Source organism: Nesoenas mayeri, assembly GCF_963082525.1.
Source record: "Nesoenas mayeri genome assembly, chromosome: 2".
In the NCBI taxonomy this organism is placed as follows: Eukaryota; Metazoa; Chordata; class Aves; order Columbiformes; family Columbidae; genus Nesoenas; species Nesoenas mayeri.
The window spans coordinates 1419208-1444711 of NC_137543.1; the positions used below are offsets into that span (position 1 = coordinate 1419208).

Below are 25504 nucleotides of genomic sequence, written 5' to 3' on the forward strand. Positions count from 1 at the left end.
CTCCCCCTCTGTTTTGCCGCAGGAGTTCGTCCCGACGCGCCGGCGACGGCGAACGGTGGTGGAGCGGAAGCGAACTGCGCGGCGAACGCTGTTTTGACGCCGCGCACGACGCCGGTGAACTCAGCACCCTCCGGCGCCTTTAGGTGCTAAGAACGGGCGCCGCGGAGCGTGCGACATGATCCCGACGCGCCGATCGGCGCCACCGGCGGTGAAGCCGCGGGGAAGCGGCGCCACCCGGGGCTGAGCCGAACGCCATCGCGGCACAGGGTGATGGTTGTGGGGGAGCCGGCGGCTCCGCACCCCGTTCCTGCAGCCGCGGAGCCCGGCGCGGCGCCATGGCGGAGCACGCGGAGCTGCTGGCCGAGATGGCGGCGGTGGCGCGGCTCAGCACCCCCGAGCGCCTCAAACACGCCCAAAAACGCCGGGCCCAGCAGCTGAAGAAATGGGCTCAGCTGGAGAAGGAGCCGCCGGCGGCAACCGAGAGGAGGAGGAAGAGGAGGAAGAGCGGCGGTCGCGCCAGGACGGTGACGTTTCCCGACAGCGTCCGGCTGCTGGAGGCGGCCGCCCGGCGCGACGCCGAGGAAGGTGACGGTGACACCAAAGCAACCGCCGACCCCCGAATCCTGTTATTTTGGGGGGTAAACCCCAATTTTGCCGCTTAAATCCTCAAAAATTTTGCGTGGCCGGTGTCGGTCGATCCAACACATGGCGGCCCCACCGGGATGGTTTTACCGGCACGGTGGGATTTTGAATGCGCCAGTTCCAAAGTCCTGGTCAAAGTGCTCCCGGCACAATCCGCGGATCCCACTTAAAATCCTTCAAATCCTTAATTTTTGGTGTTTCTTTAATTGTCCGCAGTCCGGCAGTTCCTGGCAAGCGGCGTCAGCCCCGATCTCTGCAACGAGGACGGTCTCACCGCGCTGCACCAGGTACGGCGGCGCCGCTCAGTGACTCCGTTTGGTGACGCCGGGGTGAAGCGTCACATCCCTGTGACTCATTGGGGACACGCGGTGATGTCTCCGCGGTGCCCAAATCCACCCCCGTTTCTGTCCCCCCTCCCAGTGCTGCATCGACGACTTCGGTGACGTGGTGACGACGCTGCTGGACGCCGGCGCCGACGTCAACGCGCGGGACAGCGAGCTCTGGACGCCGCTGCACGCCGCCGCCACCTGCGGCCACCTCCGCCTGGTCCAGCAGCTCATCCAACGGTAAAACCGCTGTGGCGTTGGGGACACAGTGGCGGTGGGGACACAGTGGCATTGGGGACACAGTGGCATTGGGGACACGGTGGCATTGGGGACATGACGGCGTTGGGGACACAGTGGCGTTGGGGACACGGTGGCAGCAGGGACACGGCGGCGTTGGGGACACGATGGCGTTGGGGACATGATGGCATTGGGGACACGGCGGCGTTGGGGACACAATGGCGTTGGGGACACAATGGCGTTGGGGACACAGCGGCATTGGGGACACAATGGCGTTGGGGACACAATGGCGTTGGGGACACAGCGGCATTGGGGGCGCGCTGGGGTCGGGGATACAGAGGTGTTGGGGACACGGCGGTGTTGGGGACACGATGGCGTTGGGGACACGGCGACGTTGGGGACACGGTGGTGTTGGGGACACAGCGGCGTTGGGGACGCGCTAGGGTCAGGGATACAGAGGTGTTGGGGACATGACGGTGTTGGGGACATGGCGGCGTGGGGGACGCACCAGGGTCAGGGACATGGCAGCGTTGGGGACACAGCCTTGGGGTCATGGTGACCTTGGAGACACGGCGGCGTTGGGGACATGGCGGCGTTGGGGACATGGCGGCGTTGGGGACATGGCGGTGTTGGGGATATGGCGGTGTTGGGGACACGGTGGCGTGGGGGACACACCAAGGTCGGGGACATGGCAGTGTTGGGGACACGGCCTTGGGGACATGGTGACCTTGGAGACACGGTGGTGTTGGGGACGCCGCGGCGTTGGGGACACACCAGGGTTGGGGACACAGCGGCGGTGGGGACACAGCTGTTTTAGGGACACGGCGGTGCTGGGACATGGTGGTGTTGGGGACACGGTAGCATTGGGGACATGGCAGCGTTGGGGACACGACGGCGTTGGGGATGGGCCAGGGTCGGGGACACGGCGGCGTTGGGGACACACTGGGATCTGGGACACAGCGGTGTTGGGGACACGGTGACATTGGAGACGCGCTGGGGTCGGGGACACGGCGGCATTGGAGACATGGTGGCGTTGGGGACACGCCAGGGTTGGGGACGTGGCGGCGTTGGGGACACGGTGGTGTTGGGGACAGGGCAGCATTGGGGACACGGCGTCACTGGGGATGCGCTGGGGTCGGGGACAGGGTGGTGCTGGGGACACGGCGCCGGAGGGGACACGGCGGTGTTGGGGATGCGCCAGGGTCGGGGACACAGCGGTGTTGGGGACACAGTGGCGTTGGGGACACGCCGGGGTCGGGGACATGGTGGCATCAGGGACACAGCGGCGGTGGGGACGTGCCAGGGTCGGGGACACGGCGACATTAGGGACACGGTGGTGTTGGGGACGCGCCAGGGTTGGGGACACAGTGGCGGTAGGACACAGCTGTTTTAGGGACACGGCGGCGCTGGGGACATGGCGGTGTTGGGGACAGGGTGGCATTGGGGACATGGCGGCGTTGGGGACATGGTGGTGTTAGGGACACGGTGGCATTGGGGACGTGCTGGAGTCGGGGACACAGCAGCGTTGGGGACACACCGGGATCTAGGACACCGCAGTGTTGGGGACACGTCAGGGTTGGGGACACGGCGGCGCTGGGGACACGGTGGTGTTGGGGACATGGCAGCATTGGGGATGTGCTGGGGACAGGGACACGGCAGCGCTGGGGACACAGCGGTGCTGGGGACACGCCGGGGTCGGGGACGCAGTGCTGGTGGGGACACAGTGGTGTTGGAGACATGGCGGTGCTGGGGACACAACGGCATTGGGGACGCGCCGGGGTTGGGGACGCGGTGCTGATGGGGACATGGCTGTGTTGGGGACACAGCGGCTCTGGGGACACGGCGGCGCTGGAGACCGACCGGCGTTGGGGATGCGCCAGGGTCTGGGACACAGTGGCGTTGGGTACATGGCGCTGGTGGGGACACGACGATAATGGGGACGCACCAGGGTTGGGGACAGGGCGGCATTGGGGACACGGCAGCATTGGGGATGTGCTGGGGTCGGGGACAGGGTGACGTTGGGGACACGGCGGTGCTGGGGACACAGCACTGGTGGGGACACGGCGGCATTGGGGATGCACCAGGGTTGGGGACACAGCGGTGTTGGGGACACGCTGGGGTCGGGGACATAGCGGCATTGGGGACATGGCGGCGGTGGGGACATGGTGGCATTGGGGACACGATGGCATTGGGGACACGGTGGCGGTGGGGACACGGCGGCGGTGGGGACACGGCGGCGCTGGGGACACGGCGGCGGTGGGGACATGGCGGCACTGGGGACACGGCGGCAGTGGGGACACGGCGGCAGTGGGGACACGGCGGCGCTGGGGACACGGTGGTGCTGGGGACATGGTGGCGGTGGGGACACGGCGACACTGGGGATATGGTGGCGGTGGGGACATGGTGTTGCTGAGGACACAGCGGCGCTGGGGACGCGCTGGGTTCGGGGACATGGCGGCGCTGGGGACACGGTGGCGCTGGGGACATGGTGTCGGTGGGGACATGGTGTTGCTGGGGACACAGCGGCGCTGGGGACGCGCTGGGTTCGGGGACATGGCGGCGCTGGGGACACGGTGGTGCTGGGGACATGGTGTCGGGGACACAGTGGGGCTGGGGACACGGCGGCGCTGGGGACACGGCGGCGCTGGGGACACGGTGGCGCTGGGGACATAGTGGCGGTGGGGACACGGCGGCGCTGGGGACACGGCGGCGCTGGGGACACGGCGACGCTGGGGACATGGTGTCGGTCGGGACATGGTGTTGCTGGGGACACAGCAGCGCTGTGGACACGGCAGCGCTGGGGAGACGGCAGGGCTGGGGACACGGTGGTGGTGGGGACATGGCAGTGCTGGGGACACAGCGGTGTTGGGGACGCGCTGGGGTCGGGGACATGGCGGCGTTGGGGACATGGTGGTGGTGGGGACATGGTGTCAGTGGGGACACGGTGTTGCTGGGGACACAGCGTTGCTGAGGACATGGTGGCGCTGGGGACATAGTGGCGCTGGGGACATGACGGCGCTGGGGACATGGTGTCGGTGGGGACATGGTGTTGCTGGGGACACAGCGGCGTTGGGGACGCGCTGGGGACACAGTGGCGCTGGGGACATGGTGTCGGGGACACAGTGGGGCTGGGAACACGGTGGTGCTGGGGACATGGTGGCGGTGGGGACACGGCGTTGCTGGGGACACGGCGGCGTTGGGGACACGGCGGCGTTGGGGACACGGCGGCGTTGAGGACACGGAGGCGGTGGGGACACGGCGGTGCTGGGGACATGGCGGTGCTGGGGACACAGCGGCGTTGGGGACGCACTGGGGTCTGGGCCACAGTGGCATTGGTGACACGGCGGCGGTGGGAACACGCCAGGGTTGGGGACACGGTGGCATTGGTGACACGGTGGTGGGGACACGCCAGTGTTGGGGACACGGTGACATTGGTGACACGGCGGCGGTGGGGATGCTCCAAGGTTGGGGACATGGCGGCATTGGTGACACGGTGGTGGGGACACGCCAGGGTTGGGGACACGGTGACAGTGGTGACACGGCGGCTGTGGGGACGCTCCAAGGTTGGGGACACGGTGGCATTGGTGACACGGCGGCAGTGGGAACGCGCCAGGGTTGGGGACACGGTGGCATTGGTGACACGGCGGTGGTGGGAACGCGCCAGGGTTGGGGACATGGCGGTATTGGTGACATAGCGGTGGGGACGCGCCAGGGTTGGGGACACGGTGGCATTGGTGACACAGTGGTGGGGGCACGCCAGGGTTGGGGACACGGTGACATTGGTGACACGGCGGCGGTGGGGACGCTCCAAGGTTGGGGACATGGCGGCATTGGTGACACGGCGGTGGGGACGTGCCAGGGTTGGGGACACGGTGGCATTGGTGACACGGCGGTGGTGGGGACGCGCCAGGATTGGGGACATGGTGGCATTGGTGACACGGCGGTGGTGGGAACGCGCCAGGGTTGGGGACATGGCGGCATTGGGTGCACGGCGGTGGGGACGTGCCAGGGTTGGGGACACGGCGGCATTGGGTGCACGGCAGCGTTGGCGACACGGCGGCCGTGGGGACACGGTGGCACTGGGGACACAGCGTGGTCGGTGCCGCCGTGGCGTTGTGACCCTTGTTACCGTCACCGAAACAGCGGCGCCGACCTCCTCGCCGTCAACTCGGACGGCAACATGCCCTACGACCTGTGCGAGGACGAGGAGACGCTGGACTGCCTCGAGACGGCCATGGCGGAGCAGGGTGAGCGCCCCGGGCGGTTCGGCCGTGGCTCCGCGGTGTTTGTCCCCATCGCTCGGGGACAAAGGCGCGGTGACAGGGTCGGGTGGCGGGTCTGTCACTGACCATGGGGGAACCGACCCGCGGAGGAGCCTGAGATGGAACCGCGATCCTTCTCTCCCGATAAGGTTGCTCCATACGCTGTATTTTAAAGCTCCCAAGGAAAACTTGGAGGGGAGACCCGAACCCATTCACACAATCAAACTTTGAGCTGTTCCCTCCATTATAACCCGTTCAGGATTCTTCTCACCCTGATAATCGCTGCACACTCTGTATTTAGAACTCTGGACTTTGTATTTTAAAGTTCCAAAGCAGAACTTTGAGGGGAGGCCTGAACCTGTTCACAATAACAAACTTTGAGCTGTTCCCTCCATTATAACCCGTTCAGGATTCTTCTCTCCCCAATAACCATTGACTTTGGACTCTGTATTTTAAAGTTCTAAATCAAAACTTCGGTGGGAGACCCGAACCCATTCACACAATCAAACTTTGAGCTATTCCCTCCTTTATAACCCGTTCAGGATTCTTCTCACCCTGATAAATATTCACTCCACACTCTGTATTTGGAACTCCACACTCTCTATTTTGAAGTTCCAAAGCAGAACTTTGAGGGGAGACCTGAACCCATTCACACAATCAAACTTTGAGCTGTTCCCGCCATTATAACCTGTTCAGGATTCTTCTCTCCCCAATAACCATTGACTTTGGACTCTGTATTTTAAAGTTCCAAAGGAAAACTTTGAGGGGAGACCTGAACCCATTCACACAATCAAACTTTGAGCTGTTCCCTCCTTTATAACCCATTCAGGATTCTTCTCACCCTGATAATCACTCCACACTCTGTATTTAGGACTCTGGATTCTGTATTTTAAAGTTCTAAAGCAGAACTTTGAGGGGAGACCCGAACCCATTCACAGAATCAAAGTTTCAGCTGTTCCCTCCATTATATACCCGCTCAGGATTCTCCTCTCCCCAATAACCGTTCGCTCCGGACTCTGATTTTGTGAACAGGTTCAGGCCTCCCCTACAAGTTTTGCTTTGGAACTTTAAAATACAAACTTTCGGGATTCTTCTCTCCCTGATAATCGCTCCACACTCTGTATTTAGAACTCTGGACTTTGTATTTTAAAGTTCCAAAGCAGAACTTTGAGGGGAGGCCTGAACCCATTCACACAATCAAACTTTGAGCTGTTCCCTCCATTATAACCCGTTCAGGATTCTTCTCTCCGCAATAACTGTTCACTCCACACTCTGTATTTTAAAGTTCTAAATCAAAACTTCGAGGGGAGGCCTGAACCCATTCACACAATCAAACTTTGAGCTGTTCCCTCCTTTATAACCCGTTCAGGATTCTTTTCACCCTGATAATCACTCCACATTCTGTATTTAGAACTCTGGACTCTGTATTTTAAAGTTCCAAAGCAGAACTTTGAGGGGAGACCTGAACCCATTCACACAATCAAACTTTGAGGTGTTCTCTCCTTTATAACCCGTTCAGGATTCTTCTCTCCCCAATAACCATTGACTTTGGGCTCTGTATTTTAAAGTTCTAAATCAAAACTTCGAGGGGAGGCCTGAACCCGTTCACACAATCAAACTTTGAGCTGTTCCCTCCTTTATAACCCGTTCAGGATTCTTCTCTCTCCAATAACCATTGACTTTGGGCTCTGTATTTTAAAGTTCTAAATCAAAACTTTGAGGGGAGACCCGAACCCATTCACACAATCAAAGTTTCAGGTGTTCCCTCCTTTATAACCCGTTCAGGATTCTCCTCTCCCCAATAACCATTCGCTCCGGACTCTGATTTTGTGAACAGATTCAGGCCTTCCCTACAAGTTTTGCTTTGGAACTTTAAAATACAAACTTTCAGGATTCTTCGCTCCCTGATAATCGCTCCACACTCTGTATTTAGAACTCTGGACTCTGTATTTTAAAGTTCCCAAGCAGAACTTTGAGGGGAGGCCTGAACCTGTTCACAATAACAAACTTTGAGCTGTTCCCTCCATTATAACCCGTTCAGGATTCTTCTCTCCCTGATAATCGCTCCACACTCTGTATTTAGAACTCTGGACTCTGTATTTTAAAGTTCCAAAGGAAAACTTTGAGGGGAGACCGGAACCCATTCACACAATCAAACTTTGAGGTGTTCCCTCCATTATAACCCGTTCAGGATTCTTCTCTCCCCAATAACCATTGACTTTGGGCTCTGTATTTTAAAGTTCTAAATCAAAACTTTGAGGGGAGTTCTGAACCCATTCACACAATCAAACTTTGAGCTGTTCCCTCCATTATAACCTGTTCAGGATTCTCCTCTCCCCAATAACCGTTCGCTCCGGACTCTGATTTTGTGAACAGGTTCAGGCGTCCCCTACAAGTTTTGCTTTGGAACTTTAAAATACAAACTTTCGGGATTCTTCTCACCCTGATAATCGCTCCACACTCTGTATTTAGGACTCTAGACCCTCTGTTTTAAATTTCCAAAGCAAAACTTTGAGGGGAGACCCGAACCCATTCACACAATCAAAGTTTCGGGTGTTCCCTCCTTTATAACCCGTTCAGGATTCTTCTCTCCCCAATAACCATTGACTTTGGGCTCTGTATTTTAAAGTTCTAAATCAAAACTTTGAGGGGAGTTCTGAACCCATTCACACAATCAAACTTTGAGGTGTTCCCTCCATTATAACCCGTTCAGGATTCTTCTTTACCTGATAATCACTCCACACTCTGTATTTAGGACTCTGGATTCTGTATTTTAAAGTTCCAAAGCAGAACTTTGAGGGGAGGCCTGAACCCATTCACACAATCAAACTTTGAGGTGTTCCCTCCATTATAACCCGTTCAGGATTCTTCTCTCCCCAATAACCATTGACTTTGGGCTCTGTATTTTAAAGTTCTAAATCAAAACTTTGAGGGGAGACCCGAACCCATTCACAGAATCAAAGTTTGAGCTGTTCCCTCCATTATAACCCGCTCAGGATTCTCCTCTCCCCAATAACCGTTCGCTCCGGACTCTGATTTTGTGAACAGGTTCAGGCCTCCCCTACAAGTTTTGCTTTGGAACTTTAAAATACAAACTTTCGGGATTCTTCGCTCCCTGATAATCGCTCCACACTCTGTATTTAGAACTCTGGACTCTGTATTTTAAAGTTCTAAAGCAGAACTTTGAGGGGAGGCCTGAACCCATTCACAGAATCAAAGTTTCAGCTGTTCCCTCCATTATAACCCGTTCAGGATTCTCCTCTCCCCAATAACCGTTCGCTCCGGACTCTGATTTTGTGAACAGGTTCAGGCCTCCCCTACAAGTTTTGCTTTGGAACTTTAAAATACAAACTTTCGGGATTCTTCGCTCCTTGATAATCGCTCCACACTCTGTATTTAGAACTCTGGACTCTGTATTTTAAAGTTCCCAAGCAGAACTTTGAGGGGAGGCCTGAACCCATTAGTCAAATCAAACTTTGAGGTTTTCCCTCCTTTATAACCCGCTCAGGATTCTTCTCTCCCCAATAACCATTGACTTTGGACTCTGTATTTTAAAGTTCTAAATCAAAACTTTGAGGGGAGACCTGAACCCATTCACACAATCAAACTTTGAGCTGTTCCCTCCTTTATAACCCGTTCAGGATTCTTCTCACCCTGATAATCACTCCACATTCTGTATTTAGAACTCTGGACTCTGTATTTTAAAGTTCCCAAGCAGAACTTTGAGGGGAGGCCTGAACCTGTTCACAATAACAAACTTTGAGCTGTTCCCTCCATTATAACCCGTTCAGGATTCTTCTCTCCCTGATAATCGCTCCACACTCTGTATTTAGAACTCTGGACTCTGTATTTTAAAGTTCCAAAGGAAAACTTTGAGGGGAGACCGGAACCCATTCACACAATCAAACTTTGAGGTGTTCCCTCCATTATAACCCGTTCAGGATTCTTCTCTCCCCAATAACCATTGACTTTGGGCTCTGTATTTTAAAGTTCTAAATCAAAACTTTGAGGGGAGTTCTGAACCCATTCACACAATCAAACTTTGAGCTGTTCCCTCCATTATAACCTGTTCAGGATTCTCCTCTCCCCAATAACCGTTCGCTCCGGACTCTGATTTTGTGAACAGGTTCAGGCGTCCCCTACAAGTTTTGCTTTGGAACTTTAAAATACAAACTTTCGGGATTCTTCTCACCCTGATAATCGCTCCACACTCTGTATTTAGGACTCTAGACCCTCTGTTTTAAATTTCCAAAGCAAAACTTTGAGGGGAGACCCGAACCCATTCACACAATCAAAGTTTCGGGTGTTCCCTCCTTTATAACCCGTTCAGGATTCTTCTCTCCCCAATAACCATTGACTTTGGGCTCTGTATTTTAAAGTTCTAAATCAAAACTTTGAGGGGAGTTCTGAACCCATTCACACAATCAAACTTTGAGGTGTTCCCTCCATTATAACCCGTTCAGGATTCTTCTTTACCTGATAATCACTCCACACTCTGTATTTAGGACTCTGGATTCTGTATTTTAAAGTTCCAAAGCAGAACTTTGAGGGGAGGCCTGAACCCATTCACACAATCAAACTTTGAGGTGTTCCCTCCATTATAACCCGTTCAGGATTCTTCTCTCCCCAATAACCATTGACTTTGGGCTCTGTATTTTAAAGTTCTAAATCAAAACTTTGAGGGGAGACCCGAACCCATTCACAGAATCAAAGTTTGAGCTGTTCCCTCCATTATAACCCGCTCAGGATTCTCCTCTCCCCAATAACCGTTCGCTCCGGACTCTGATTTTGTGAACAGGTTCAGGCCTCCCCTACAAGTTTTGCTTTGGAACTTTAAAATACAAACTTTCGGGATTCTTCGCTCCCTGATAATCGCTCCACACTCTGTATTTAGAACTCTGGACTCTGTATTTTAAAGTTCTAAAGCAGAACTTTGAGGGGAGGCCTGAACCCATTCACAGAATCAAAGTTTCAGCTGTTCCCTCCATTATAACCCGTTCAGGATTCTCCTCTCCCCAATAACCGTTCGCTCCGGACTCTGATTTTGTGAACAGGTTCAGGCCTCCCCTACAAGTTTTGCTTTGGAACTTTAAAATACAAACTTTCGGGATTCTTCGCTCCTTGATAATCGCTCCACACTCTGTATTTAGAACTCTGGACTCTGTATTTTAAAGTTCCCAAGCAGAACTTTGAGGGGAGGCCTGAACCCATTAGTCAAATCAAACTTTGAGGTTTTCCCTCCTTTATAACCCGCTCAGGATTCTTCTCTCCCCAATAACCATTGACTTTGGACTCTGTATTTTAAAGTTCTAAATCAAAACTTTGAGGGGAGACCTGAACCCATTCACACAATCAAACTTTGAGCTGTTCCCTCCTTTATAACCCGTTCAGGATTCTTCTCACCCTGATAATCACTCCACATTCTGTATTTAGAACTCTGGACACTCTATTTTAAAGTTCCAAAGGAAAACTTTGAGGAGAGACCTGAACCCATTCACACAATCAAACTTTGAGCTGTTCCCTCCATTATGACCCATTCAAGATTCTTCTCTCCCCAATAACCATTGACTTTGGACTCTGTATTTTAAAGTTCTAAATCAAAACTTTGAGGGGAGTTCTGAACCCATTCACATGATCAAACTCTGAGCTGTTCCCTCCTTTATAACCCGTTCAGGATTCTATTCACCCTGATAAATATTCTCTCCACACTCTGTATTTAGAGCCCCCAAGGAAAACTTTGAGGGGAGGCCTGTGCCTGTTCACACAATCAAACTTTGAGGTGTTCCCTCCTTTATAACCCGTTCAGGATTCTTTTCACCCTGATAATCACTCCACATTCTGTATTTAGAACTCTGGACTCTGTATTTTAAAGTTCCAAAGCAGAACTTTGAGGGGAGGCCTGAACCCATTCACAAAATCAAACTTTGAGGTGTTCTCTCCTTTATAACCCGTTCAGGATTCTTCTCTCCCCAATAACCATTGACTTTGGGCTCTGTATTTTAAAGTTCTAAATCAAAACTTTGAGGGGAGTTCTGAACCCATTCACACAATCAAACTTTGAGCTGTTCCCTCCATTATAACCTGTTCAGGATTCTCCTCTCCCCAATAACCGTTCGCTCTGGACTCTGATTTTGTGAACAGGTTCAGGCGTCCCCTACAAGTTTTGCTTTGGAACTTTAAAATACAAACTTTCAGGATTCTTCTCACCCTGATAATCGCTCCACACTCTGTATTTAGGACTCTAGACCCTCTGTTTTAAATTTCCAAAGCAAAACTTTGAGGGGAGACCCGAACCCATTCACACAATCAAAGTTTCGGGTGTTCCCTCCTTTATAACCCGTTCAGGATTCTTCTCTCCCCAATAACCACTGACTTTGGGCTCTGTATTTTAAAGTTGTAAATCAAAACTTTGAGGGGAGTTCTGAACCCTTTCACACAATCAAACTTTGAGGTGTTCCCTCCTTTATAACCTGTTCAGGATTCTTTTCACCCTGATAATCACTCCACATTCTGTATTTAGAACTCTGGACTCTGTATTTTAAAGTTCTAAATCAAAACTTTGAGGGGAGACCCGAACACATTCACAGAATCAAAGTTTCAGGTGTTCCCTCCATTATAACCCGTTCAGGATTCTCCTCTCCCCAATAACCATTCGCTCCGGACTCTGATTTTGTGAACAGATTCAGGCGTCCCCTACAAGTTTTGCTTTGGAACTTTAAAATACAAACTTTCGGGATTCTTCGCTCCCTGATAATCGCTCCACACTCTGTATTTAGAAATCTGGACTCTGTATTTTAAAGTTCCCAAGCAGAACTTTGAGGGGAGGCCTGAACCTGTTCACAATAACAAACTTTGAGCTGTTCCCTCCTTTATAACCCGTTCAGGATTCTTCTTTACCTGATAATCACTCCACACTCTGTATTTAGAACTCTGGACTCTGTATTTTAAAGTTCCAAAGGAAAACTTTGAGGGGAGACCGGAACCCATTCACACAATCAAACTTTGAGGTGTTCCCTCCATTATAACCCGTTCAGGATTCTTCTCTCCCCAATAACCATTGACTTTGGGCTCTGTATTTTAAAGTTCTAAATCAAAACTTTGAGGGGAGACCCGAACCCATTCACACAATCAAAGTTTCAGGTGTTCCCTCCTTTATAACCCGTTCAGGATTCTCCTCTCCCCAATAACCGTTCGCTCCGGACTCTGATTTTGTGAACAGATTCAGGCCTCCCCTACAAGTTTTGCTTTGGAACTTTAAAATACAAACTTTCAGGATTCTTCGCTCCCTGATAATCGCTCCACACTCTGTATTTAGAACTCTGGACTCTGTATTTTAAAGTTCCCAAGCAGAACTTTGAGGGGAGGCCTGAACCTGTTCACAATAACAAACTTTGAGCTGTTCCCTCCTTTATAACCCGTTCAGGATTCTTCTCTCCCTGATAATCGCTCCACACTCTGTATTTAGGACTCTGGACCCTCTATTTTAAAGTTCCAAAGCAGAACTTTGAAGGGAGACCCAAACCCATTCACAGAATCAAAGTTTCAGGTGTTCCCTCCATTATAACCCGCTCAGGATTATTCTCTCCCCAATAACCATTGACTTTGGGCTCTGTATTTTAAAGTTGTAAATCAAAACTTTGAGGGGAGACCTGAACCCATTCACACATTCAAAGTTTGAGCTGTTCCCTCCATTATGACTCGTTCAGGATTCTTCTTTACCTGATAATTGTTCACTCCACACTCTGTATTTTAAAGTTCTAAATCAAAACTTTGAGGGGAGGCCTGAGCCCATTAGTGAAATCAAATTTTGAGGTGTTCCCTCCATTATAACCCGTTCAGGATTCTTCTCTCCCCAATAACCACTGACTTTGGGCTCTGTATTTTAAAGTTCTAAATCAAAACTTTGAGGGGAGTTCTGAACCCATTCACATGATCAAACTTTGAGCTGTTCTCTCCTTTATAACCCGTTCAGGATTCTTCTCTCCCCAATAACCATTGACTTTGGGCTCTGTATTTTAATGTTCTAAATCAAAACTTTGAGGGGAGACCCGAACCCATTCACACAATCAAAGTTTCAGGTGTTCCCTCCTTTATAACCCGTTCAGGATTCTCCTCTCCCCAATAACCGTTCGCTCCGGACTCTGATTTTGTGAACAGATTCAGGCCTCCCCTACAAGTTTTGCTTTGGAACTTTAAAATACAAACTTTCGGGATTCTTCGCTCCCTGATAATCGCTCCACACTCTGTATTTAGAACTCTGGACTCTGTATTTTAAAGTTCCCAAGCAGAACTTTGAGGGGAGGCCTGAACCTGTTCACAATAACAAACTTTGAGCTGTTCCCTCCATTATAACCCGTTCAGGATTCTCCTCTCCTTGATAATCACTCCACACTCTGTATTTAGAACTCTGTACTTTGTATTTTAAAGTTCCAAAGCAAAACTTTGAGGGGAGGCCTGAACCCATTCACAAAATAAAACATTGAGCTGTTCTCTCCTTTATAACCCGTTCAGGATTCTTCTCTCCCAATAACCGTTCGGTCCGGACTCTGATTTTGTGAACAGGTTCAGGCCTCCCCTACAAGTTTTGCTTTGGAACTTTAAAATACAAACTTTCGGGATTCTTCTCTCCCTGATAATCGCTCCACACTCTGTATTTAGAACTCTGGACTTTGTATTTTAAAGTTCCAAAGCAGAACTTTGAGGGGAGGCCTGAACCCATTCACACAATCAAACTTTGAGCTGTTCCCTCCATTATAACCCGTTCAAGATTCTTCTCTCCGCAATAACTGTTCACTCCACACTCTGTATTTTAAAGTTCTAAATCAAAACTTCGAGGGGAGGCCTGAACCCGTTCACACAATCAAACTTTGAACTGTTCCCTCCTTTATAACCCGTTCAGGATTCTTTTCACCCTGATAATCACTCCACATTCTGTATTTAGAACTCTGGACTCTGTATTTTAAAGTTCCAAAGCAGAACTTTGAGGGGAGGCCTGAACCCATTCACACAATCAAACTTTGAGGTGTTCCCTCCATTATAACCCGTTCAGGATTCTTCTCTCCCCAATAACCATTGACTTTGGGCTCTGTATTTTAAAGTTGTAAATCAAAACTTTGAGGGGAGGCCTGAACCCGTTCACACAATCAAACTTTGAGGATTCTCCTTTCCCCAATAACCGTTTGTCCCGGGCTCCAGGTTCCCCCAGAGCCCCAAGAACCACTCCAGACCCAGTGACCCCCCCCAGGGACCCAAGAATCCCCCCAGACCCACTGACCCCCTCAGAGACCCAAGAACCCCCCCAAGACCCAGTGACCTCCCCCAGGGACCCAAGAAACCCCCCCCAAACACTGTGACCCCCCCAGGGACCCAAGAACCCCCCCAGACCCAGTGACCCCCTCAGGGACCCAAAGAGCCCCCCAGAGACCCAGTGACCCCCCCCAAGGGCCCCAGGAACCCCCCCAGACCCAATGATCCCCCCAGGGTCTCAGTGACGCCCCCAAGGGATCCAAGAACCCCCCCAGACCCAGTGACCCCCCCAGGGCCCCAAGAACCCCCCACAGACCCAGTGACCCCCCCAGGGACCCAAGAACCGTCCCTAGACCCAGTGACCCCCCCCAGGACCCAAGAACCCCCCAAGACCCAGTGACCCCCTCAGGGACCCAAAGAGCCCCCCAGAGACCCAGTGACCCCCCAAGGGCCCCAGGAAGCCCCCCAGACCCAATGATCCCCCCAGGGTCTCAGTGACACCCCCAAGGGACCCAAGAAGCCCCCCAGACCCAGTGACCCCCCCAGGGACCCAAGTACCCCCACAGACCCAGTGACTCCCCCAGGGACCCAAGTACCCCCACAGACCCAGTGACCCCCCAGGACCCAAGAACCCCCCCAGAGACCCAGTGACCCCCCAAGGGCCCCAAGAACCCCCCCCAGACCAAATGATACATCCAGGGTCTCAGTGACGCCCCCAAGGGACCCAAGAACCCCCCCAGACCCAGTGACCCCCCCAGGGCCCCAAGAACCCCCCACAGACCCAGTGACCCCCCAGGGACCCAAGAACCCCCCATAGACCCAGTGACCCCCCAGGGTCCTGAGCCCCCCCCAGCCTCAGTGACTCGTTACTGTACGTTTATTACACTAAATGATTAATATTAAACCGCAATTGGGCTCATCCACTGACCCGTTAATAAAACCATCCCCGTGGGACTTTGGGGTCACCAGGGACACTTTTGGGGACACTTAGGCACAATATTGGGGACACCAAGGAGCAAGATTTGGGACGTTGGGGACACCCAGGACACTATAAGGGACACTTGGGGACACTATTTGGGACAGTGGGGACACCAAGGAGCAAGAATTGGGACACTGGGGACACCAAGGACACTATGGGGGACACTTTGGGACAATATTTGGGACATTGGGGACACTATTGGGCTCCTTGGGGACACTATATAGGACACTGCTCTGGTTTGGTTGTTGGGGGCTCAAGCACATCACCTATGTCCCCTTGGTCACCTCGATGTTCTCTTTTGTCACCTGGGTGTCCCCTTTGTCACCTCCATGTCCCCATTGTTACCTTGATGTCCCCTTTGTCACTTTGCTGTCCCTTTTGTCCTCCTGGTGTCCCCTTTGTCACCTCGGTGTCCCCTTTGTCACCCTGGTGTCCCCTTTGTCACTTCGCTGTCCCTTTTGTCACCCTGGTGTCCCCTGTGTCACCTCGATGTCCTCATTGTCACCTCGGTGTCCCCTTTGTCAACTCCGTGTCCCATTTGTCACCTCCATGTCCCCATTGTCACCTTGATGTCCCTTTAGTCACCTCGGTGTCCCCTGTGTCACCTCTATGTCCTCATTGTCACCTCCGTGTCCCATTTGTCACCTCGATGTTCCCTTTGTCACCTCTGTGTCCCATTTGTCACCTCGGTGTCCCCTTTGTCACTTCGCTCTCTCTTTTGTCACCCTGGTGTCCCCTGTGTCACCTCGATGTCCTCATTGTCACCTCGATGTCCTCATTGTCACCTCGGTGTCCCTTTTGTCACCTCCGTGTCCCATTTGTCACCTCGATGTTCCATTTGTCACCCTGGTGTCCCCTTTGTCACCTCAGTGTCCCCCTTGTCACCTCCATGTCCTGTTTGTCACCTCCATGTCCCCTTTGTCACCTCAATGCTCCCTTTGTCACTTCAGTGTTCTCTTTGACATCTCCGTGTCCCCTTTGTCACCTCAATGTCCCCATTGTCGCCTCAGTGTCCCCTTGTCACCTTCATGTCCCGTTTGTCACCTCGATGTTCCCTTTGTCACCTTCGTTTCCCATTTGTCACCTCCATGTCCCCATTGTCACCTCGATGTCCCTTTTGTCACCCTGGTGTCCCCTGTGTCACCTCGATGTCCTCATTGTCACCTCCATGTCCCATTTGTCACCTCGATGTTCCCCTTTGTCACCTCAGTGTCCCCTTTGTCACCCTGGTGTCCTCTTTGTCACCTCAGTGTCCCGCTTGTCAACCCCATGTCCCGTTTGTCACCCTGGTGTCCCCTTTGTCACCTCAGTGTCCCCCTTGTCACCTCCATGTCCCATTTGTCACCTCAATGTCCCCTTTGTCACCTCAATGTTCCCATTGTCACCTCAGTGTCCCATTTGTCACCTCTATGTTCCCATTGTCACCTGGGTGTCCCCTTTGTCACCTCAATGTCCCCTTTGTCACCTCAATGTCCCCTTGTCACCTCCATGTCCCCTTTGTCACCTCAGTGTCCCATTTGTCACCTCCATGTTCCCATTGTCACCTCCATGTCCCATTTGTCACCTCGATATCCACTTTGTTACCTCAATGTCCCCTTTGTCACCTCATGTTCCTTTTGTCATGTCGGTGTTCCCTTTGTCACCTCTGTGTCCCCTTTCTCACCTCAGTGTCCCCTTGTCACCTCCATGTCCCCTTTGTCACCTCAGTGTCCCATTTGTCACCTCCATGTTCCCATTGTCACCTCCATGTCCCATTTGTCACCTCGATATCCACTTTGTTACCTCAATGTCCCCTTTGTCACCTCATGTTCCTTTTGTCATGTCGGTGTTCCCTTTGTCACCTCTGTGTCCCCTTTCTCACCTCAGTGTCCCCTGTGTCACCTCTTATGTCCTCACTGTCACCTCCATGTCCCCTTTGTCACCTCCATGTCCCCTTTGTCACCTCCATGTTCTCTTTGTCATCTCCGTGTCCCCTTTGTCACCTTGATGTCCCCATCATCACCTGGGTGTCCGCTTTGTCACCTGGGTGTCCCCTTTGTCACCTCCGTGTCCCATTTGTCACCTTGATGTCCCCTTTGTCACTTCGGTGTCCCCTTTGTCACCTCGATGTCATCTTTGTCACCTCAGTGTCCCCTTTGTCACCTCCATGTCCCCTTTGTCACCTCAATGCTCCCTTTGTCACTTCAATGTTCTCTTTGTCATCTCCGTGTCCCATTTGTCACCTTGGTGTCCCCTTTGTCACCTCCGTGTTCCATTTGTCACCTCGATGTCCCCTTTGTCACTTCAGTGTCCCCTTTGTCACCTCGATGTCATCTTTGTCACCTCTATGTCCCCTTTGTCACCTCAGTGTCCCCTTTGTCACCTCCATGTCCCCTTTGTCACCTCAATGCTCCCTTTGTCACTTCAATGTTCTCTTTGTCATCTCCGTGTCCCATTTGTCACCTTGGTGTCCCCTTTGTCACCTCCGTGTTCCATTTGTCACCTCGATGTCCCCTTTGTCACCTCGATGTCATCTTTGTCACCTCCATGTCCCCTTTGTCACCTCCATGTCCCCTTTGTCACCTCCATGTCCCGTTTGTCACCTCCATGTTCCCTTTGTCACCTCAATGCTCCCTTTGTCACCTCAATGTTCTCTTTGTCATCTCCGTGTCCCCTTTATGACCTCGATGTCCCCATCATCACCTCCGTGTCCCCATCATCACCTCCGTGTCCCCTTTGTCACCTCCGTGTCCCCTTTGTCACCTCCATGTCCCCATCATCACCTCGGTGTCCCCATTGTCACCTCGCTGTTCCCTTTGTCACCTCGGTGTCCCCCTTGTCACCTCAATGTCCCCATTGTCACCCCGATGTCCCCATTGTCACCTCGGTGCCCCGTTTGTCACCGCGTGTCCCGTTGTCCCCGCTATCCCCGCAGGGATCACGCAGGAGAAGATCGAGGCCGCGCGCGGTGCCACGGAGCGCGAGATGCTGCGGGAGATCCGGCGCCTGCTGCGGGCGGGGGGCGACCTGGACGCGCCGCGGGGACACGGCGCCACGTTGGTAGGACACGGGGACACCGGGGGGTGGAGACCTCCATACGGTGACACCGGGGGGTGACCTTAAACAGCCAAACTGCAGCACCCGCCCGGTGAACATGGGGAACATGGGACCCCCCAACCTGCTCCGGGTGATGGCGCCGGTGCTATAAGGCGATGTGAGAACCCATGGGTGGCCCCCCGGCAATCAAACCCACCCTGGGGGTGTCAAACACACCCCCAGGGGCACCCACAGTCCCCAGGAGCCACCTAAACCCCCCTGGCAGCACCCAAATGGCCTGGGGGTCACCCATACACCCCTGGGGGCACCCAAATGGCCCAGGGGCACCCAAATGCTTGGGGGCACCCAAATGGTCAGGGGCACCCAACCCCCCGGCTCTGGCAGCACCCAAATGGCCTGGGGGTCACCCACACATCCCAAGGGGCACCCAATTGGCCCAGGGGGCACCCAAATGCTTGGGGGCACCCAAATGGTCAGGGGCACCCAACCCCCCGGCTCTGGCAGCACCCAAATGGCCTGGGGGTCACCCACACATCCCAGGGGGCACCCAATTGGCCCAGGGGGCACCCAAATGCTTGGGGGCACCTAAACACCCCCTGGGGGCACCCAAATGGCCTGGGAGGCTCTCAAATGCTTGGGGCCACCCACACCCCCATGGGGGCACCCGTATGGTCAGGGGGGCACCCAGACACCCCTGAGGGCATCAATTCCCCCTTGGGGGCACCCAAATGGCCCAGGGGGGCACCCAAATGCATGGGGGCACCTAAACCCTCCTGGCAGCACCCAAATGACCTGGGGGTCACCCACACACCCCTGGGGGCACCTAAATGGCCCAGGGGGCACCCAAATGCTTGGGGGCACCTAAACACCCCCTGGAGGCACCCAAATGGCCTGTGGGTCACCCATAACCCTTGAGGGCACCCAGACCTCCCGGGGGACACCCAAATGGCTTGTGCCCCGCCCTCGAGATGTCCCCAACTCTGTCACCTCTTTGTCCCCACCTGGCAGCTCCACATCGCGGCGGCCAATGGGTACATTGAGGCTGCCGAGCTGCTGCTGGAGCACCGCGCCGGCGTCGCCGCGCAGGACCGCGATGGGTGGCAGCCGCTCCATGCCGCCGCGTGCTGGGGACAGGTGGGTGACAAGGGGGCGGGTGACAATGGGGACAGGTGACAATGGGGACGGGGGGCAAGGAGACGGGGGACAAGGGGACGGGGGTCAATGGGACAGGTGGCAATGGGACGGGTGACAAGGGGATGGGTGGCAACGGGGTGGGTGACAAGGGGACAGGTGACAAGGGGGCGGGTGACAACGGGACAGGGGTCAGTGGGACAGGTGGCAATGGGACGGATGACAAGGGGACGGGTGACAACAGGATGGGGTGACAACGGGATTGGGGACAATGGGGTGGGTGACAAGGGGACGGGGGACAATGGGGCAGGGGACAACGGGACGGGTGACAACGGGACGGGGGACAACGGAACAGGTGGCAACGGGATGGGTGACAAGGAGACGGGTGACAACGTGGCGGGTGACAACGTGGCGGATGACAAGGGGACGGGGACAACAGGACAGGGGACAAGGGGACGAGTGACAAGGGGACGGGTGGCAATGGGATGGGTGACAATGGGGACGGGTGGCAATGGGACGGGTGACAAGGGGATGGGGGTCAAGGGGACGGGGGACAATGGGGCGAGTGACAAGGGGGTGGGTGACAAGGGGATGGGTGACAACGGGACGGGTGACAACGGGACGGGTGACAATGTGGCAGGTGACAAGGGGACGGGTGGCAATGGGACGGGTAACAACGGGGCGGGTGACAAGGGGATGGGTGGCAATGGGGCGAGTGACAAGGGGACAGGTGACAAGGGGATGGGTGACAATGGGGCGGGTGACAACGGGGCGAGTGACAACATGGCGGGTGACAATGGGACGGGTGACAACGGGGCAGGTGACAACGGGGTGGGTGACAAGGGTACGGATGGCAATGGGACAGGTGGCAATGGGACGGGTGACAAGAGGACGGGTGACAAGGGGGTGGGTGACAAGGGGGTGGGTGGAAAGGGGGCGGGGGACAACGGGGCAGATGACAACGGGATGGGTGACGACAAGGAGACAGGTGACAACGTGGCGGGTGACAACGGGGCGAGTGACAAGGGGATGGGTGACAAGGGGATGGGTGACAAGGGGATGGGGGACAATGGGGCGGGTGACAAGGGGACGGGTGGCAACGAGGCGGGTGACAAGGGGGTCAGTGAAAAGGGGGCAGGGGACAACGGGGCAGGTGACAACGGGATGGGTGATGACAAGGGGACGGGTGGCAACTGGGTAGGTGACAAGGGGGTCAGTGAAAAGGGGGCAGGGGACAACGGGGCAGGTGACAATGGGATGGGTAACGAGAAGGGGATGGGTGACAACGTGGTGGGTGACAAGGAGACGGGTGACAATAGGCTAGGTGACAACGTGGTGGGTGACAAGGGGATGGGTGACAACGGGAGGGGTGACAAGGGGACAGATGGCAATGAGACGGGTGACAACGGGACGGGTGACAACGGGGCGGGTGACAAGGGGACAGGTGACAAGGGGACGGGTGACAACGGGGCGGGTGACAACGGGGTGGGTGACAAGGGGATGGGTGACAACGGGACAGGTGACAACGGGGCGAGTGACAACGGAGCGGGTGACAAGGGGATGGGGGACAGTGGGGCGGGTGACAAGGGGACGGGTGGCAACGGGACGGGTGACAAGGGGACAGGTGACAAGGGGACGGGTGACAAGGGGACAGGTGACAACGAGACGGGTGGCAACGGGACGGGTGGCAACGGGACGGGTGGCAATGGGACGGGTGACAAGGAGACGGGTGACAATGGGATGGGGGTGACAACGTGGTGGGTGACAAGGGGACGGGGGACAACGGGGCAGGGGACAATGGGACGGGTGACAATGGGACGGGTGGCAATGGGGCGGGTGACAAGGGGACGGGGGACAACGGGGCAGGGGACAAGGGGACGGGTGACAAGGGGACGGGTGGCAATGGGATGGGTGACAATGGGGATGGGTGGCAATGGGACGGGTGGCAATGGGACGGGTGACAAGGGGATGGGGGTCAAGGGGACAGGGGACAATGGGGCGAGTGACAAGGGGGTGGGTGACAAGGGGATGGGTGACAATGGGACGGGTGACAACGTGGCAGGTGACAAGGGGACGGGTGGCAATGGGATGGGTAACAACGGGGCGAGTGACAAGGGGACAGGTGACAAGGGGACGGGTGGCAATGGGACGGGTAACAACGGGGCGGGTGGCAACGGGACGGGTGGCAACGGGACGGGTGACAAGGGGACGGGGGACAATGGGGCAGGGGACAAGGGGACGGGTGACAATGGGATGGGTGACAATGGGACGGGTGGCAATGGGACGGGTGGCAATGGGGTGGGTGACAAGGGGACAGGGGACAACGGGGCAGGGGACAAGGGGACGGGTGACAAGGGGACGGGTGGCAATGGGATGGGTGACAATGGGGATAGGTGGCAATGGGACGGGTGGCAATGGGACGAGTGACAAGGGGATGGGGGTCAAGGGGACAGGGGACAATGGGGCGAGTGACAAAGGGGTGGGTGACAAGGGGATGGGTAACAACGGGGCAGGTGACAAGGGAACGGGTGGCAATGGGATGGGTGACAAGGGGATGGGGGTCAAGGGGACGGGGGACAATGGGGCGGGTGGCAATGGGATGGGTGACAAGGGGACAGGTGACAGTGGGGCAGGTGACAACGTGGTGGGTGACAAGGGGATGGGTGACAGCGGGGCAGGTGACAACGAGGCGGGTGACAATGGTGTGTGTGAAAAGGGGATGGGCGACAACGGGACAGGTGACAATGGGATGGGTAACGACAAGGGGATGGGTGACAACGTGGTGGGTGACAAGGAGACGGGTGACAATAGGGTAGGTGACAACGTGGTGGGTGACAAGGGGATGGGTGACAACGGGATGGGTAACAATGGGGCGAGTGACAAGGGGACGGGTGGCAACGGGACGGGTGACAACAGGACGGGCGACAATGGGGCGGGTTACAACAGGGCGGGTGACAACGGCGCGGGTGACAAGGGGACGGGTGACAAGGGGACAGGTGTCCCGCGCCGAACCGGCCCCATGGCCGCGGTTGACGGGCCACCCGCCCCGTGCAGGTGCCACTGCTGGAGCTGCTGGTGGCTCACGGCGCCGACCTCAACGCCAAATCGCTGCTGGACGAGACGCCTCTGGGTGAGGTTCCGGATCTTTCAGGGGGTGTTTTATCACCGCCAGATGGTTTTATGGTCATTCGAGGGGTTTATTTATCACCACGAGACGGTTTTATGGTCATTCGAGGGGTTTATTTATCACCGCGAGACCTTTTGTGGTGACTTTTGGGGTCTATTTTTCATCACAAGACTTTTTTGCAATGACTTGTTGCGTTTATTTATCACCTCAAGACATTATTTCAGTGACTTTTGGGGTTTATTTATCACCTCAAGACATTATTTCGGTGACTATTGGCATTTATTAATCACCACGAGACCTTTTTTGGTACCTTTTGGGGATTATTTATCACCCCAAGACATTTTTGTGGTGACTTTTGGGGTTTATTTATCACCACAAGACCTTTTTCGGTGACTTTTGGGGTTTATTTATCACCCAAGACATTTTTTTGATGACTTTTGGGGTTTATTTATCACCGTGAGACCTTTTTTTGGTGACTTTTGGGGTTTATTTATCACCTCAAGACATTTTTGTGGTGACTTTTGGGGTTTATTTATCACCCCAAGACCTTTTTCGGTGACTTTTGGGGTTTATTTATCACCCAAGACATTTTTTTGATGACTTTTGGGGTTTATTTATCACCGTGAGACCTTTTTTTGGTGACTTTTGGGGTTTATTTATCACCCCAAGACCTTTTTTTGGTGACTTTTGGGGTTTATTTATCACCCAAGACATTTTTTTGATGACTTTTGGGGTTTATTTATCACCGTGAGACCTTTTTTTGGTGACTTTTGGGGTTTATTTATCACCTCAAGACCTTTTTGTGGTGACTTTTGGTGTTTATCACCATGAGACCTTTTTTTGGTGACTTTTGGGGTTTATTTATCACCCCAAGACATTTTTGTGGTGATTTGTTGGGTTTATTTATCCCCTCAAGACCTTTTCTGGTGACTTTTGGGGTTTATTTATCACTGTGAGACCTTTTTTTGGTGACTTTTGGGGTTTATTTATCACCATGAGACCTTTTTTTGGTGATTTGTTGGGTTTATTTATCCCCTCAAGACCTTTTCTGGTGACTTTTGGGGTTTATTTATCACTGTGAGACCTTTTTTTGGTGACTTTTGGGGTTTATTTATCACCCCAAGACATATTTGTGGTGATTTGTTTGGTTTATTTATCCCCTCAAGACCTTTTCTGGTGACTTTTGGGGTTTATTTATCACCCCAAGACATTTTTGTGGTGACTTTTGGGGTTTATATATCACCCCAAGACATTTTTGTGGTGATTTGTTGGGTTTATTTATCCCCTCAAGACCTTTTCTGGTGACTTTTGGGGTTTATTTATCACCCCAAGACATTTTTGTGGTGATTTCTTGGGTTTATTTATCACCGTGAGACCTTTTTTTGGTGACTCGGGTGGTTTATTTATCACCCCAACACATTTTTGTGGTGACTTTTGGGGTTTATTTATGACCGCGCCACGTGTTTTCGGTGACTTTTGGGGTTTATTTATCACCCCAAGACATTTTTTGATGACTTTTGGGGTGTATTTATCACCCTGAGACCTATTTTTGGTGACCCGTTGGCTTCATCCATGACCGCGCGGCGTCTTTTCGGTGTCCCCCCACTCAGACGTCAGCGGCGACGACGAGGTCCGCGCCAAACTCATGGAGCTGAAGCACAAACACGCCGCCGTCATGAAATCCCACGACAGAACCAAATCTCTTCTCCAGCGCCGCACGTCCAGCGCCGGCAGCCGCGGGTAAGCCCACCGGCACCACCGTGGCGTTTCGGGGGGTGCAGGGTCTCCCCATTTCCTTTTAACCCCCCGAAACGTCCCCGGTAGGAAGGTGGTTCGTCGCGCCAGCCTGTCGGAGCGCACCAGCCTTTACCGCAAGGAGCAGCAGCGCGAAGCCATCGTTTGGCAACGCGCCGAGCGCCGCGACAGCGAGGACGACGAGCGGCACGTGAGTGCGCGGCGCCGCGGTCGAGCGTCCCCCCTCCATCCCGGCGTCGCCGTCACCGTGTGTCCCCCCCACCCCGACCCCCATGGTGTTTTTTTCCCCCTGCCAGGACCCCCCGCCGCAGCGCAACGGCGCGGCCGCCAAACCGGAACGCGGCGTCGGCGACGCCGACAGGACCCCCAATACCTTGGCTGACCTCAAACGGCACCGAGCGGCCGCCAAAATGCAGCACCCGCCCGCAACGGGGGGGATGGGGAACGCGGGACCCCCCACCTTGGTGTCGGCGCCGGAGGGTGACAATGGGGACCCCCCGTTGCTCCGGCTCACGGCTCCGGCTGAGGAGTCGCCGGCTGAGAAGCGCCGGTGCTGTAAGGTGATGTGAGCACCCATGGGTGGCCCCCCCCTGGCACCCAAACACACCCTTGGGGTGTCAGACCCACCCTTGGGGGCACCCAAACCCCCTTGGGGCACCCAAAAGGTCTGGAGGGCACCCAAACCCCCATGGGGGCATCAATATCCCCCTTGGGGCACCTAAATGGCCTGGGGGGGCACCCACAACCCGCTGGGGGCACCCAA

At 54.6% G+C, this 25504-nt stretch overlaps 1 protein-coding gene across 1 annotated transcript; it reads left to right on the forward strand.

The window, feature by feature from the left end:
* Positions 1-335: 335 nt before the first annotated feature.
* Positions 336-25416, forward strand: PPP1R16A (protein phosphatase 1 regulatory subunit 16A; the record flags this gene model as incomplete). The annotated part of the gene is made up of 10 exons (XM_080339491.1): positions 336-585; positions 859-929; positions 1063-1208; positions 5349-5452; positions 18607-18731; positions 19737-19862; positions 22914-22989; positions 24597-24726; positions 24811-24931; positions 25038-25416. 10 exons carry the CDS (start codon positions 336-338, stop codon positions 25308-25310), a joined length of 1422 nt encoding a protein of 473 aa, XP_080195617.1. The 3' UTR covers positions 25311-25416.
* Between the last annotated feature and the right edge of the window lie 88 nt (positions 25417-25504).